The sequence below is a fragment of the Notechis scutatus genome, chromosome 5 (assembly GCF_049901735.1).
Source record: "Notechis scutatus isolate UNSWTSFEM ecotype Mainland chromosome 5, rNotScu1.2, whole genome shotgun sequence".
NCBI lineage: Eukaryota > Metazoa > Chordata > Lepidosauria > Squamata > Elapidae > Notechis > Notechis scutatus.
The window spans coordinates 85,174,611-85,190,568 of NC_142013.1; the positions used below are offsets into that span (position 1 = coordinate 85,174,611).

Here is a 15,958-nt window from a genome sequence, read left to right on the forward strand (position 1 = left end):
AAAGCAATGTGCTATAAAACTGGCATATTTTAATACAGTGCAACTCAGTAACCTCCTGTTAACAAACATGAATCCATGTTCCCAGAATTAATATTGTTGCAGTGGTTAATATTGTGTAATCAATTAAATGGTTATTAAGCAAGCTTTACTCTAACAGCTATGTTGTTAGAGTTAAAAACAGATTGTTGAAATTTTTTGCAAACTTTTGTCCAATGATGTGACCTGCTGTTGTAAACTAAAATAAAGTACAAGAAAATCTTTTTTTCAATAAAAGAGAAGCTTTATTATCCAAGTAGAATTTGCGTAAACTCGGTTAGGAAAATCATGTTTCATTAAATTTCAACTTTTTCTAAACAAGTCAGCAACAAGGATTACTTTGTTCCTTAGAATCCTTACAGAACTCTGTACAGGAGTATGAGGAAAAGAATGGCAAGCTCAAGCAATTACTGGTAAAAACAAAAAAAGAGTTGGCAGACTCAAAACAAGCAGTAAGTTTGTGTTTTCCACTATTAATTCAGCTTTACTTCCTTCTGACAATAGTATATAATAATGTTTTAATGGTGGTGTTATAAATATTTTTTATTCCAGGAAAATGAACTTTTAAGATTTCAGGCATCTCTCAAGGGAGAATTAGAAGCCAATCAGCAACAAATGGAAGATTATAAGGCAAGATCCCCTTTTCCCCCTTTCAGACTAGTAAAAAAGAGAAATATACCCATATTGATATTGCATCCAATATATGCTCGGAATGTGTGTATCATAACTTCCACTCCTCTTTCAATTCATTAAACAAATTTAAACTCTGTGAATATGTTTCATCACCAGTAATGCTGTGGATAGTGCATTGGTTATAAAATTGATTTTCATTCTGGGAACTAGAACTCAGATAGTCAGGGCAATTTCCCCACATTTGGCTAGAGATGAATTGCCCCAAATATAAGGAGCAGTAGGCCTTTCACAGAGGATCCCTGAACTGGGCCTGGGCGCTTATGGAATTCCTGGCCCTACATGCATGAGGCAGTTCCTGAATTACACAGGAATTCCTTTCCAAAGTTTTTGCACATTTTGAATCCTGGGCTGCATGCATGTAGAAATACAACTGCCGCCATTTTGTACATGCATCAATATGACAGCCTTCATTTTATGTAGGTAAAAAGCAGCAGCAACAGCAGCAGCCATTTTCACATCCTTTTGTGATGTAGATGTGAAATTCTATCGTTTGGGGATTTTTCCTGTGCTGTATAGGAAAAGTGTCCACTCGGTCATTCCTCTGTCAATTTGCTTATTACTTCATGACTTTGTCAGTCTTGAGTTTTGTTTGATTAAACTCCTTTTGCCACAACTGTGTCACTTCTCATGAAATGTGCAGATATATGAATTTGATTAATTAATAAAGAAATTAGCTTGCAATTCAAAACAACGAATGCAGCCTCAGTTTACTATTGGCCTTAAAATTAGAGTAAATGAGAATTATTCTATTGAAATAAATGTACTTTTGCAGATTCAGCTGTCTGAACTAACTTCCGAAAAACACAAAATTCAGGAACATCTCCGGACTTCGCTAGAGCAGCATCAGCGGGTTTTGAGTACTTACCAGCAGAAAGTAGCTGCTCTCCAAGAAGAATGTAATGCAGCAAAGGTATTTCAAGCTAACTTAGTCCAGTTGCCTCTAACAATTCCTCTGCGAACAATTCAGTAGGCAGCTTAGAGGTTAAGGAAGATGACCTCAGTGGAGATGTGCTATTATTTAGACAAAAGGGGCTGAAAGAAGTGAGTCCAGAGCATTCGGATCACATTCGGAAGCCACTTACGCAGAGACCTCCCTGGAGTATAAGGTGAGGGAGGGAGGCACAGCACAGTTAGACTTGCAAGGTTCTCTTAAGACAGGTGGCCGTCGACTTGATTTAATGTTGATTTAGTGACCGTTCAAAGTTAACAATGGAAAAATGTGACTTATGGCTATTTTTCGCACTTATGACCACTGCAGCATCCCCATGGTCACGTGATCAAAATTGGCCTGTCTGGCCACTGACTCATTTATGATGGTTGCAGTGTCCTGGGGTCACGTGGTCACCTTTTGCAACCTCCCCATAAGCAAAGTCAACAGGGAAACCAGATTCACTTAACATGTTACTAACCTAACAATTGCAGTGATTCACTTAACAACTATGTCAAAAAAAGCTCAAAGCATGGAGCAATTCCACTTAACAAATATTTCATTTAGCAACAAAAAGGTTGGGCTCAATTATGGTCATAAGTCGAGGACTACCTGTATAGCCAATCTCAGTAAAAGTAGTTTTGGCCACCTTATAGATTTTCCAATCTGGCCTAGCAGGTGGCACTGACAGTAGTTGTTCACAGTTTGCATTCTGTTGTCTGGACCATTCATAGTGTTTAAATTCCCTGTATTGAAGACCTCAGAAATAGATTCCCATGCAATAGATGCCACGAGGGCAGCTTTGAGGAGTGTATATTAAAAGGCAGTAGAAGACTTCAAATATGGTCAGCGTGATATATTGTTTTCTTTAAGAAATATTATTCATCATCTGTGCCTGTCACAACTAGGCTGATGCACTATTTATCTCTTACATCTACTATTATAGGCATTTGGTATATTTTCCTACATATCATAACTCTTCAAAGGCCGCATACACAAGGAGTGACTTACATTTAATTGTAAGGCACTTAAATGGAGCATGGCACTGTAAAAAGCCATGTATGTGTATATTTTGAGTAGAAATTACCAAGTTTTGATTGATAAGACTGTATTAAATAAAGGTAGCTTATAAATATTCACCTTAAAAATGGCTTTTAAATATTCACCTTTTGTGGGGACTGATTTAAAAAGAAACAATTTACATTTTCAGTAGCTACAGTAGAACCTCTGGTCACCACCATAATTTGTTCCATAACTTTGGCAATTTCTTTGCCTTCTAATGTTTCGTCTTCAGGAATTTCTGGGTCAAGGGTCGTGTTTGATCGTCATCTAAGTATGTGTTCATGACCAGATTAAAAAAAAAATTGGAAAAAAATCAGAATTTGATTTGGACGTGGTCAGAAGCATTTGTGACCAGTGGTACTTTGTACTTGATATAGTAGTTGGACAAGTATGGACTCTATTTACCAAAGACTACTTTGGAAATCAGATGGAAAATACGCTTCAATATTTGTACTGTGGGAGGCCACAGAATAATCTGTGAAGTGCATTAGGCTAAAAGACAAATCTGCTTATAGCATGCTGTTGTGAGCAATGTGCAATTTCCAATCTTGTTTGCTTTTGCAAAATTGAATGACTCAGACTGTAATTATAACTAGGCTTTTGATGGATATAGCTTTAGAAAGGGACTGGTTTATGTCTTGATGTGTCATGTCAAAATCAGACCTTCTAAAATTGTTGTGCTAGCTTGCATAGTAATTGTCCTGTGAAGCAGCTGGGTATACTTTGGTTACAAATAACATTGTACTTATTCTATCATTTCTGGTGTATGGGGAGGCTGTGAAATAACATCATTACATTCAAACAGCTTATCTTATGAAGGTGAAGAAATAGAAATAATTAACTCATCTTTAGTGAATAAGTGGTTACTTAGCAATGGCACTTAGACTTATATACCGCTTTATAGTGCTTTACAGCCCTCTCTAAGTGGTTTACATAGTCAGCATATTGCCCCCAACAATTTGGGTCCTCATTTTTACCATTTTGGAAGGCTGAGTCAGTCTTGACTTAGCTATTTATATAGAAAGTATAGATAATTCTTGACTTATGACGGCAATTGGAACTGGAATTTCTTTTTTTTTTTTAAAAAACAAGTTACTAAGTGATACAGTCATAAAGCAGTGAGTCTAAGGAGGATGGACAGAGCTCAGGGTCAGGGAGGATGCAAGGGGGTGCATGAGGGGCACAGGAAGGTCAACAAGGATGCAAATGAGTGTGGAGGAGGTGCAATTCAGGTCAGGGAAGGTAAGTGGGGGGGCCAATAGGAGTCAGGTAGAGTGGGGGGGGAGTGCCAACTGAGAGAGGCTGGCAATCTTTCCTCCTGGCTTTCCCATTGACTTTCTGCTTGGTAATCGGAGTGCTGCAGCCACTCATAAGTAGGATTCAGTTGCCAAGCAGCCAGCTAATGATCAGGTGATCTTGGGGGTGCTGGTATGGGCAGATCTCCAAAGACTAATCATAGCCACCATTGTTCAGCACCAGTGGTGGGGTTCCATTTTTTTTACTACCAGTTCTGTGGGCATGGCTTGGTGGGCATGGTGTGGCTTGGTGGGCGTGGCAGGGAAAGAATACTGCAAACTCCCATTCCCTCCCCACCCCACTAACCTGCTTTCCAGCTCCTTTTTCCTGTGCAGAGCAACAAAAAAAGACCCAGCCAGTCAGCTGGGACTCAGGAGGCAGAGAATAGATGTTGGCGGGGCCAATCAGAGGTGGTATTTGCCGGTTCTCTGAACTGCTCAAAATTTCTGCTACCGGTTCTCCAGAACTGGTCAGAACCTGCTGTTCAGCACCATGATAAATTTGAATGGTCACTGAACAAGTGGTTATAGGTCAAGGACTACCTGTAGTTAGTTTCATTTTATCGTCTCATTGCAGGAAGAACATTCTGCTGTAACCTCTGAATTTGAAAACTACAAAGTCCGTGTCCATAATGTATTAAAACAGAAGAATAAATCTTCACAATCTGAAACGGATGTGACCAAACAGGAAAGGTAAGCTTTACATGTAATGGGTTGAATTTTGCTTTGAATCGTATTTTTAGCTTCTGGTTCAGGAATCCTCTTTGAAGATAGAAGAGTGATCATCTGGAATCTGCTAGTTTTTGTAAAGTCTGGATAATTTCTGTTCTGATTTTATAAACAGAGAATATTATTAAATCATTTGGCTATTTTTACCTTTAAAATTGACTGAATGAGCTAATATGCTAAAGAACTGGTTAGCTCTTCCTTTTGTTCTTTTTTCAAGAAAGGAATACAAAAGGAAATTTACAGAGTTTTGAAATTTCTCTTCCTTTCTATTCCGTGAAAATCTCACCACAACTAAAGTCACATCTAAGTCACATCTAAAACAACAACATAAAGCAGTCCTAGTAACTGATCTAAGTTTGCAGTTTATGTAAAATATGTCATTTTAGTGTGTTCCAGATCCTACATACTCTTTTTCAAAAAAAATGTATTAAACTGTAAAAGCTACAATTCACTCTATATCCATAGGTTCATATAATATCCGTATAACTCAACAACAATGCATTAGGTTCCAAAGGATCCACTTGTCCAAGAGGTTGGAATCAAGAAAAATTCGTATTACCTAGATCAGTGGTGTCAAACTCGTGGCCCACGGGCCAGGTGTGTCACATCTGCTGGCCATGCCCATCTCTGGCTTAGCAAAGGGGAAAAAAGTCATGATATGACAAGTTTGACACCCCTGACCTAGATCAGTTTTCTCAACCTTAGCAACTTCAGATATGTAGACTTCAACTCCCACAATTTCCCAGCCAGCATGCCATGAGAAACATTGACCTAAATCTTCTCCAGAATAATAATAGCAGAAAGTTTTGTTCCATGTACATTTCATGGGATTCACAACATACATTCTTGTGAATACATTTTAGAAAACCCAATCAATAAAATAGAGAATAAGCTATTTTAGAGGCCTGAAAATTAAACAAACAAATAGTCTTGAATGTATATAACACCCGACTCCCAGTGATCTTGGGAATAAATAAAGTGCCTTGAAACATTTAATGTGCAACACTTTAAAGATCATCCAAATGACCCACTCCCAACTTGAGAGGAGACTTTTCATGAAACGTCCTGTTCAAAATTGGTCATCTCTATGTTAACAACTTGTAACTTTTAAAGAAGCAAGTTGTACGTTTTCTAATGTTTTGTGAACTTTCCTTTCTTTTAGAGAACACATGGAAAAGGTGATAGATCAACTGAAGGTTAAATTGCAAGAGACACAACATAATTTACAAATTAACGTGGTAGACCTTCAGACTTTGCAGTCCGAACATGATGCATTGCTGGAGAGGCACAATAAGATTCTTCAAGAGACCGTAGCAAAGGAAGCAGAACTCCGAGAAAAGTAAGTTTATTTAGCATATATTTTTTACTGTTGGCTTATGATTAGCCATGATTTGTTTTTAATTATGTCCAAATATTTACTTCATTAATAAGCTTTAGACCTAAAAGTCAATATTCCTGTAATGGACTTATCTCTTAATAAAGTAATCTGTTTATAGAAATGGTCAGCAGTGGTATTATAGATATTCCTTCCTCCTAGCACCAGGTATTTATTACTTTTTCTAATATTGAAACTTGGGTGGGTGGGATATTTTACAGACTTTGCACAATACAATCTGAAAACGTGGTAATAAAGTCAGAGCATGCACAGACTATGAGTCAGCTGACAGCCCAGAATGAAGCTCTACGGAATAGTTTCCGGGATCAAGTCAGGCATCTGCAGGAAGAGCACAGAAAGACAGTGGAAACCTTACAACAGCAGCTGTCTAAAGTTGAAACCCAGCTTTTTCAACTCCAAAGTGAGCCAAGCACCAAAAGTAAGCTAGTGATCCATTTTTCATTGAGGGGGAAAAATGAAAATTCAAACAAGGCTACCTAATTCACCATACTCGTGCCTAAATTTAAATTAAGATTATTCTCTTGGTAAGTCACATGTATTTAAATAAATGATTTTAAGATGAAATTTTGTTTTTGTCCCTAAATCAAGTGAATTATTTTATTATGATTTGGGAAGATTCAGCTGAAGCTATTTAGTTCAGATAGTAAAGTTAGAGGTATCTCAAAGAGTAATTTCCTGTGTATAATTGAGTAATTATAAAATGAGTAATGATTGATTTTCTTAAAATATTTTGGAGCAGCTCTATGGAAAGTAACTTGGTGTTTTTTGATGCTGTTTTATTATATAATTTTATAATGGTCTTGTAACTCTCAAATAATAATCTCAATTACTTTCTATTCGTTTGTTTTTCAGATTCTGCTCCTTCCAATCTACCAACCAAAAGTTTGCGAGAAAGAAGAAACACTGACCTTCCTCTTCTTGATGTGCATGATGTAACTAGAGAAGAAGGTGAAGGAATGGAAACTACTGACACAGAGTCTCTATCTTCTGCCAGTACCTATGTACCAACCTTAGAACAGCTTCTCAATACACCAGAAATGAAGTTTGGTAAGATGGCCATACAGTGGGGCATGAGAGATTAGAGTTTATTTCTATCATATTACCAGAATCATTCATTTGCAATATGTTATAGCTCAGCAACAAATTAAACACAACATATCATGCGTTTAAAATATAATCAGTAGACAAATTATTATGAGATACAGGTAGGAGTAATTGCTACTCTGCCCCTGAATCATTAGGTTACTTATTAGCATGGGAATAACCTTATTTATAGTTCTCCATGGATGTTCAACTGCTTCCTTTGCTGGGCTGTTTTTGAATTTTGGAGAACAGCCTTGGCTTGGCTATTTTTGTCAAAATAGCCCTTCATTGTGCAAGTTTCTTCACCTACATTGTATCGGAGGACTTTCGTGTCATCCATTATAGCAGTGTTTCCCAATCTTAACCATTTTAAGGTATGTGGACTTCAACACCCCAGTATTCTGGGAAATATTGTGCTACAGTTAGGAGATACAGAGAAGCAAAGAAGTGAACAAACCCCCATTTAAGTTTCATTTTGTGATACAAGTTTCTGCTGTTCTTAAATTGATGGTGTCAATAGTATTCTGAACAGATGTAGAATTTCCATATATTATTTTTATAATGTTGACTAATTAACAGTTGTGACTAATGTAAATTATGTAATACATGGACAACTGATGGCTAGCATTCTAAAGGTTCGTAAATTAAAAAGGGTTTGTTTTTTATATTGTTTGCAACAGTGAGAATGGAAATTAATTTTTTTTTAAGTAAATGTAAAATGCATACTATTTTTGATTGCAGCCATAAATTAGAATCCATATAGTGAGCTAGCCATAAATTTTCTTTTTGTAAATAAATTTAGAACCTCCACAATGGGATGCAGAACTCACTAAACAAGAGTTGGTCCAGAAATTAAACACAACGTCAAAGAGTGCTGATCACTTAAGTGGATTGCTTCGTGAGTCAGAAGCAACCAATGTCATCCTAATGGAACAAATTAAGGTTAGTAGGCTTGTACTTACCATGGTCCAACTTAGATTTAAAGCATATGTGAATTTGATGACATTTTGCTCTTATTTACACAATAATAATTCACACACTCTACTATTACCACGTCCTTCATTTGATTCCTATTCTTGTAAGTAGTAATTCTCTTGTTAGAAGTTTTTGTTGGTTCGGCAAAAGTGGGACACAGGTAACGTGGTGGATGAATAAGCAAATAAAACACAGAAGGGACGGAAGAGGGAAGAGAAGTTGCCCATATCAGAGTTCTGAGTTGGATTCCTTAAATAATATTTAGAATCCTTCAAGGTATTTAAAAAGGAATGGTCGTTAAATTTCTTAGGTTGGCAACATGGAAAGTTTGAAAAAATTTTAAGACACATGATTTGATCCTGGTCTGTTACCCATTAGGGTTTCAAATTAATACATATGTTAAAAATAATTATGGTTCAGGTTTCAATGTGATATGGAATTGTACTTGTAACATGTAGAATTTGTCATTTGATAAAGAGCTATTGTTATATAAAGCCTGGGATAAAAGGCAAGGCACAGGCAAGAGCAGGAGTCAAAGGCAGGGGAGTGTAAGCCAAAACAAACAATTGTTCCTGGCAAAGACAAATTCCCCAATCCCTCAGCCGCGGCCTCTCCAAAACATTCCAACAGCACTCTCTAAGCAGTTTACAAATGTCAGCATATTGCCCTCAACAATTGGGGTCCTCATTTTATTGACCTTGGAAGGATGGAAGGCTGAGTCAACCTTGACCTGGTCAGGATCAAACTTCTGTCCTGACTGTGGGCAGATTTAGCCTCCCACAGATATGCTATCTCCCCAACAATTCGAGAGAGACTGGTGTATTTTCCCATCAAATGGGACACTTGAAATCAGAAGGAACACAGTGAAATATTCCAAGTCTCTGGAAGATTTCTTGAAGATCGTTGGTATTCTCAGTTAATCTTTGCCCGACTGCAAAGGAATTTATTATATGAGAAATCAGGAAATGTGAGTTTTATTCCATTTAGCCTGAGACACATAGCTAATGATTAGGAATTGTGAGAAATCTATTCAGCAAAACCTGAAGGACCACAAACTGACCCTGTGTTCATTATTGCACTATATTTATCTTGGTTGTTTTAATATAGTATACCTGCTTATATTGTTTTTATGGCTATTTTTCGAATATAACTTGGCCCGATAAACTCTGTGCTTTCTTGTCTTCATTCTGACAAATGTATTTGTTTGGTTTTTGTTTTTGTTTTTCATTCTCAGCTTCTTAAAAGTGAAATAAGGCGATTAGAAAGAAACCAGGAACGAGAGAAATCTGTTGCTAATCTGGAATATTTGAAGAATGTTCTATTGCAGTTTATATTTCTAAAATCAGGCAGTGAAAGACAGAGACTTCTTCCAGTCATAGACACTATGTTGCAACTAAGCCCAGAAGAAAAAGGAAAACTTATTGCAATTGCTCAAGGTATGCCAGCCTGTTTTGCTAATAGCATTGTTAAAGGAAGGGATACATGGTAAACATTAGTTTAAATATATCTGCAACTAATTCCAACCATAGTTTTCCTGTATTTGAACTGTTGAAAAAAGACTAACAAAAGCGACAGTACAATCTAAACTGCTGCTTCTTCTTTTTTTTTAAAACAAGTTTTATTAATTTTTAAAACACACAAATTATCATTATTCATTACATGTTTAAACCTTTTCCATTGTAAATTTAACAAGTCAGATAAATTATGATTCTGTTTTAAACCATTTCCATATAATATACCAAAACCTCTTATTCAATTTCTCTTTACTTCTCTTTACTCTTATTCAATATCATTATTATTATTTCATCTGATTCTTTCTGACTTAGTTACCATTATTCTCATTCTATATTTCTACAAGTTTTTACCAATTCTCCCCCAAAAAGACATATACACACAACACACAAAACATAAAAAAAATCTTTTTGGAAAGTAACTTGGGCCCAGGTATCTCTCTCTTCATGGACTTCAATTATATTCATGCTCATCTTACATATCATTACTTATTTTATTTACCATTCTAAACCTTCTATATTAACTTCTCCACATATTTCACACTTCTTAATTCTACCTTAATTAATCATCTTAGTTTAAATCATTATACTTGTATCTTTTGTCCATTTTTATCATCCCTTTGTCTCATCCCTTATGAAAAAAAAGAAAATCAGTTTCTCCTGAAATCATTAATCAGAGTATGATGCCTTTCTATCTCCCCCTAAGTTAATCAAATTAATCTTTAAAATAATATCTAATACCCAATCAGATTTTGCTTGGTACATTCTATCTAACTAATACATCCAACACAATTAAGTGCATAATTAGACAATAAATCCAAATATTAAAAAGAAATACTATAATAAAAATTTTATAATAACATCAATACCATAATTTTATTAAACTCTTTAATTAAAACAATATTCTAAACCTCTCCTATTATTAAGTTTTAAAGCCAATCATTTTTAAACATTTTAACATTTTAATCTCTTATCAACTCTTAAACCATTACAATACTACCATCTCATCTTATGTACCTTGCAAAATCTTTTTTTTTTAAAAAAAATTATACTTTATCCATTATCCATAAAAATTCCTTTTTCCATTTAATTTCAAAACATTGTAGCTTTTCTCCACCTTTTCCCTTTCTTTCTTTTCCCAACAAACCTTTCTACCCCCTTCTTCTAGCCTCTGCCTTACCGGCTTCCCTTCTCTGTCGTATTTCTTTTCCCCTTTGTTTACAATCATCATATTGGTTTTGCACTTTATTTTTCCCTTTCTTAAATGTTTTTTGGATCTTAAGTCCTTAAATCCTTTAGTTTTCTTCTTTTCTCTTCTCTTCTTTTGTTTCTCTCTTCCTTTTTCTGGATCAAATTCTGAGATTCATTAAAGATGGCTCCTTCCTTTCTTTCTTGTTCCTCTGCTGTCTTCATCTGTTGTAATTTTTGTTGATAATTAGTAAGCGCCATTTCTAAGAAAAGAAAGCTTCTTCCACACCATCTTTACCATTTTTTTTTGCTTGTTCATATTCTTTTCTTAGTTCCTCAACAGAAAGAGCCATTATAAATCTTTTCTCTTCTTTTCTTCTTCTTTCTTCTTACAACAACCAGAATATTCAAAAGAAAATAAAAAAGATAAAACAGTCCCAAAGTTATCAATCAGTCCAAACCAAGGCAGAGTTCTCACTTTCTCCTTCTGGGGTAATATCAATCAAAGAAAAGAAAGTCCAAATCTGTTTAAAATCTTATTACAATATATTCTAGTCTTCAAATCCTTAAGGCATCTGCTCCAACAAATCTTAGCATACAAATATTTTCTTCTTAATCCTCTCTCTCCCACTCATCGCTTAAAACCAATTTCCACCTAAAAAATAGGTTTCTTAATATCCAGTTATTTATTCCGTAGGAAAAAGAGGAAAGCTATCCTTTCAGCACCTTCAAGCAGCCGCTTTTTCCTCTTCTGGCAGGTATTATTCAGAGAATCATACTTTTCAGGAATTTTATTAAATATGTCTTAGAGTCCTAGGAGCCAAGAAAAACTTTCTCCTCTCAATCACTTTCTCCACTTCCTCCTGCGCATTCTTACCCGGCTGCCAGCTTCTTTGTGGCGGCCATTACGGACCGCCGCTGCACCGTCCTGGGAAAAGGGAGTTCTGCCGGCCAGGGAGGAGTCTGCAGCACCCCAAACCCTTCTCCGGATCCCCCTACTTCAGCTGCCCCTGCAAGTGGCCTAGCTCCGTCACCCGGCTGGGTGGAGCCCCAAAAACGGCTAGCGCGGCAGGGATCGCGCAGCCGCAAATCCCTGCCGCTCGCGAAGCCGACAAACCGGAAGCCCCTAAACTGCTGCTTCTAAGAAACCATCTGTGACTACTTATGTTCAAATTATTCAAAACATCTAACTATAGAGTGATTTTCTTGATATTTTTTTAATTTATTCACTTAAACAAATATTGAGCAAAAGTGCCTTAAAATCATTATCCAATCGATCTGTATCGAACAAGCAACTGTCCGTTTCATAGCAGATCCTTGACATTTCTTGCTTAACTCTGCTGGATCTCCACAGTTCACAAAAAGCGATGCCTTTCAATTCAATATGTTAATCAGTAAAAGGTGCTATCAGATGCCTTCTTGTGTTTTACTATCATAGACTGACATAGCTCTCCTAGCATTGGTAGTTACTGTGATTCTAATCGAACTAATCATCTCAAGTATGCACATTAAAGGTATAGTGTAATTTACTAAAAGATAGAATTGTGCTTCATATCTTGTCCTTTAAATCTGGGGCTGGATATTTAAAACCAACATGGATTGTGTTGTGTTTTGTAAGGTGACGAAGAAGCCACGTCCCAGGCATCTGGATGGGCATCCTACTTACACAGCTGGTCCGGACTCCGATGAGTTTTCACTCATTCAGCATCAAAATCGGCACCTGCAACTGGGAAGAATTTCAACCATAAAGAATGAAGCACATAGCCGGGTAACTCTTGTTTGGGGTTTTCCCACAACTGCCTCAGTTGTTGTTGTTTTTGTTTAAGAAATAATATTCTAAATGAGACTTGTTGAAGGACTTGGAGTAATGCCTTGTAGTCTCAGTTTCGGACTCCCTTTTTAGGGCAAGTATGGAGGTTTTCAGTGAACTTCCTTCCTAGCAAGAGCTATTCTTTTCATTGACTGGTGAGACAATTTTGCATAACAGACTTTGTGCGACTGTGTCATTCATCAATATGAATCGGTAAGCTTTCACAGAGCCAAATTCTGTATGTTTGCAGACCCCCCCGCTGGGTTGGAATTTCTGACAGTCGCAGGCTTCCACAATCTGCTGTCCTCCAATAGTAGGTTCAATACAACTTCTAAAATGTCCAGCCTTGGAATTCTATATGTTGCAGTTCAAAACATCTAGAAAATATTAACTTTTTCTGAACTACCACTTGCATTCCTTCTTTTTATCTGTCCAAGAGAAGAAGTATGATTCAGTTTGGTGATCTGTGGTAAGCCTATCATTGACAGAAAATGCTGACTACAGACTTCCTATGCTGTTTGAAGCTTTATTTCTTTAGTACCCCAAACTAGAAAAAAAAGATTTTGCTGACCTTTAAAATACTTATTCTTCTGGAACTGATAGCTGAATGCAAAAATAAAGTGAATGTCTTCCACACATTGACTTTACTTTAACACTTAGAATTTTCCCCAAGCTTATGTAATGATTCTTTAGACTAATATACATCTTGCCTTGGGGCACTGCTTTGAAAGATTATTGCATTGTCTATTCAATCGCTACTTGAAAAAGACTGAGAGCAAACTTTTAGAAATCAAATTGAAAACAAATATGTATCATTTAAAAATCAATTGGAAATTGCATTTTACTGTCATTTAAAGGAAACATTAATACATTGCTTAATACATTAATTAATTAATTAATTAATTAATTAATACATTAATACATTGTATTATCTAAAGATAAAAAATGATACTTTGCTATAATGATAAATTCAAAATATAATTGCTTGGGATTATCTAAATTGAATGTTAGCCAAAGAAAAAATATTGAAATATAGTTTTTATGGGTTTGTCAAGATACCATTTTGTCACATCCAGATTTACGTTTGTGACTCTTGTTCTTTATCTGCATTCTACGTCAGAATTGGATCTCTTTGTGTAATGTGTACAAAAAAGATGCTGACCTGCATAGAAGCTTAGATTTAAGATTTAAATCACAAAATTTAAGACCCATTAATAATTTAAAATCCATTTATTTAAATAAATGTGATTGAAGCTGTTGTTGGGGGGGGGGTTATTGTTTACAGAATACCTCAGTGTCCAGCTGTATGTGCTGTCAAATAGGTTACTGCTAGAGTCCAGCACAAGACCAAGGTGGATTAAAAAACAATTATCTTGTCATCTATAGGGAAGGAGTTGCTGATGTTATTATGCCCCGTGTTGCCGGTGAATGAAATCTGAAGTTTTGGAGATAACTCTTCTTGAGAGAAATTATTTAGTGCCTATTCACCACCTTACACTGTATCTGAAAATAGTGTAATTATTATATGGAAGAAGAAATATTTAATTATTAAGAGATGTCATTTTAATAGCAAGGCCATTTCAGAATTGCCTATTCAACAAAATATATTGGTCATCATAAATTTTCATGGACATTCAGATATAAGAGTCAGGAGAAAACATCCCTCGAATGCAGCCCTTATCTCTTCTGTCTAGTTCAGCACATTTCTACCATATGCTATAGTGGCTGTCCAGTTCCATCATTCTGAAAATGTTTGGAAAGTGAGTTCAGTTTAAGCATATAACATATTTCTCTTCAGTAATAATAATTGTGTGACATTTCTTGATCATATCAGAAGTCTGTTTGCTTAGCCTTGATAGATCTGACAGTAGGGACAGAGGGAAAACTAACATTGTGGCTATTCAGATCCCAGCCTTTCTTCACAGGTCAGCCACAGCTTTCATCATCCAGGTCTCCTCTAAACATGTTGGAGATCCTTTCCCAGAATTCTTAGCCAGTGTGGTCTCAAAGAATTAAAAGAGAATATCTGAGGAGCAATAAGTGGGGAAGGTTGCTTGAAATGTTATAAGTTTGTCACTGAATGCTCATTGACCTCCATCACATTTAGAGACTAAGAAGATGAAAGTTGTGGCTGACTTGTGAAGAAAGACTGGGATCTGACCAGCCACAATGTCTGGCTTTCTCTCTCCTACTGTCAGTGCTATTAACGCTAAGCAAAGAGACTTCTGATATGATCAAGAAATGTCTCATAATTATTACTACTGAAAAGAAACATTTTATATGCTTAAACTGAGTTCCCTTTTCCAAACATTTTCAGAATGGTGGAACAGGACAGACACCATAGCATATGTTAGAATTGGATGTGCTTCTTCCTTTTTAAAAAGTGTGAATTTCACAAGTCAATAGTTTGACTTGTCTGTCCCCTATCATGTACATTACATGCTTAAACTGAGAAGGAAAATTTCTGCACCACCATTAATCGTTTACTAATTCCAGAATGATCATACTTGCAAACTTGCTACTGATCTACACACTTTTATTAATAGCTGTGACAATATGAAATTATCTTTTTGGTCATTTCAAATCCTTTTTTAAAGAATTTCAGACTGTGAATAAATTATGCATATATCTCTGTTTATTACTTTTCATTTTCGGTTGTATATTCAATATATTAAAATACGTAACTTGTAAATGTAATTTATTATCCACATGCCTTAAATATATTTTACACTACAGAGAAAGATTTTGGGTAATGTGACAGGAAAGGGATTCCAAATTAAAACAATGGATGCAAAATGTAGTTTGTAAAAGTTTATTGAGTGCTATTTTTAAAGTATGTAAAGCTGTTTCCAGAAAAATAGAAAAACAAAGTTAAAGGCATGATCTTCTTGTCCTGGGGGGTGGTGGGGGAGGGCATCCAAATGTTCACTGGATATAGTGAAACTCTGTCTGTCTTGGGGATGGAAGAGAGAGAGACAGAGAGAGAGATCTGTGACTACTGGATGGTGCTAGGAGGTGGCAACGTGTCATAACATGCAAATGACACATTGTACATATAAGGGTCAGAGATTACAGAACTAGTTACATAATCATGTCATTTGTGTGCTGATGTAATAACAATATACATTATTTGGACATCATTGTGACTAGCATCATGACCAGTGGCTATAACTGTAGGTGCAGGTCTACATCTATAAATCACCATTTCAATGGAGAAGATATGTCCATTGACATCCTTCTTAACAAGTTAGC

At 36.0% G+C, this 15,958-nt stretch overlaps 1 protein-coding gene across 2 annotated transcripts in view; it reads left to right on the forward strand.

The window, feature by feature from the left end:
- The window catches only part of GCC2 (GRIP and coiled-coil domain containing 2), a 31,899-nt gene extending 16,393 nt beyond the window's left edge, over positions 1 to 15,506 (forward strand). For both annotated transcript variants that reach the window (XM_026666753.2, XM_026666754.2), the window contains exons 14-23: positions 388 to 488; positions 589 to 666; positions 1,502 to 1,639; positions 4,592 to 4,707; positions 5,906 to 6,082; positions 6,340 to 6,557; positions 6,992 to 7,186; positions 8,025 to 8,164; positions 9,432 to 9,633; positions 12,515 to 15,506. In XM_026666753.2, the coding sequence (XP_026522538.2) occupies positions 388 to 488; positions 589 to 666; positions 1,502 to 1,639; positions 4,592 to 4,707; positions 5,906 to 6,082; positions 6,340 to 6,557; positions 6,992 to 7,186; positions 8,025 to 8,164; positions 9,432 to 9,633; positions 12,515 to 12,585 (1,436 nt within the window). In that variant the 3' untranslated portion in view covers positions 12,586 to 15,506. The remainder of the gene's footprint in view (positions 1 to 387; positions 489 to 588; positions 667 to 1,501; positions 1,640 to 4,591; positions 4,708 to 5,905; positions 6,083 to 6,339; positions 6,558 to 6,991; positions 7,187 to 8,024; positions 8,165 to 9,431; positions 9,634 to 12,514) is intronic.
- The last annotated feature ends 452 nt before the right edge of the window (positions 15,507 to 15,958 follow it).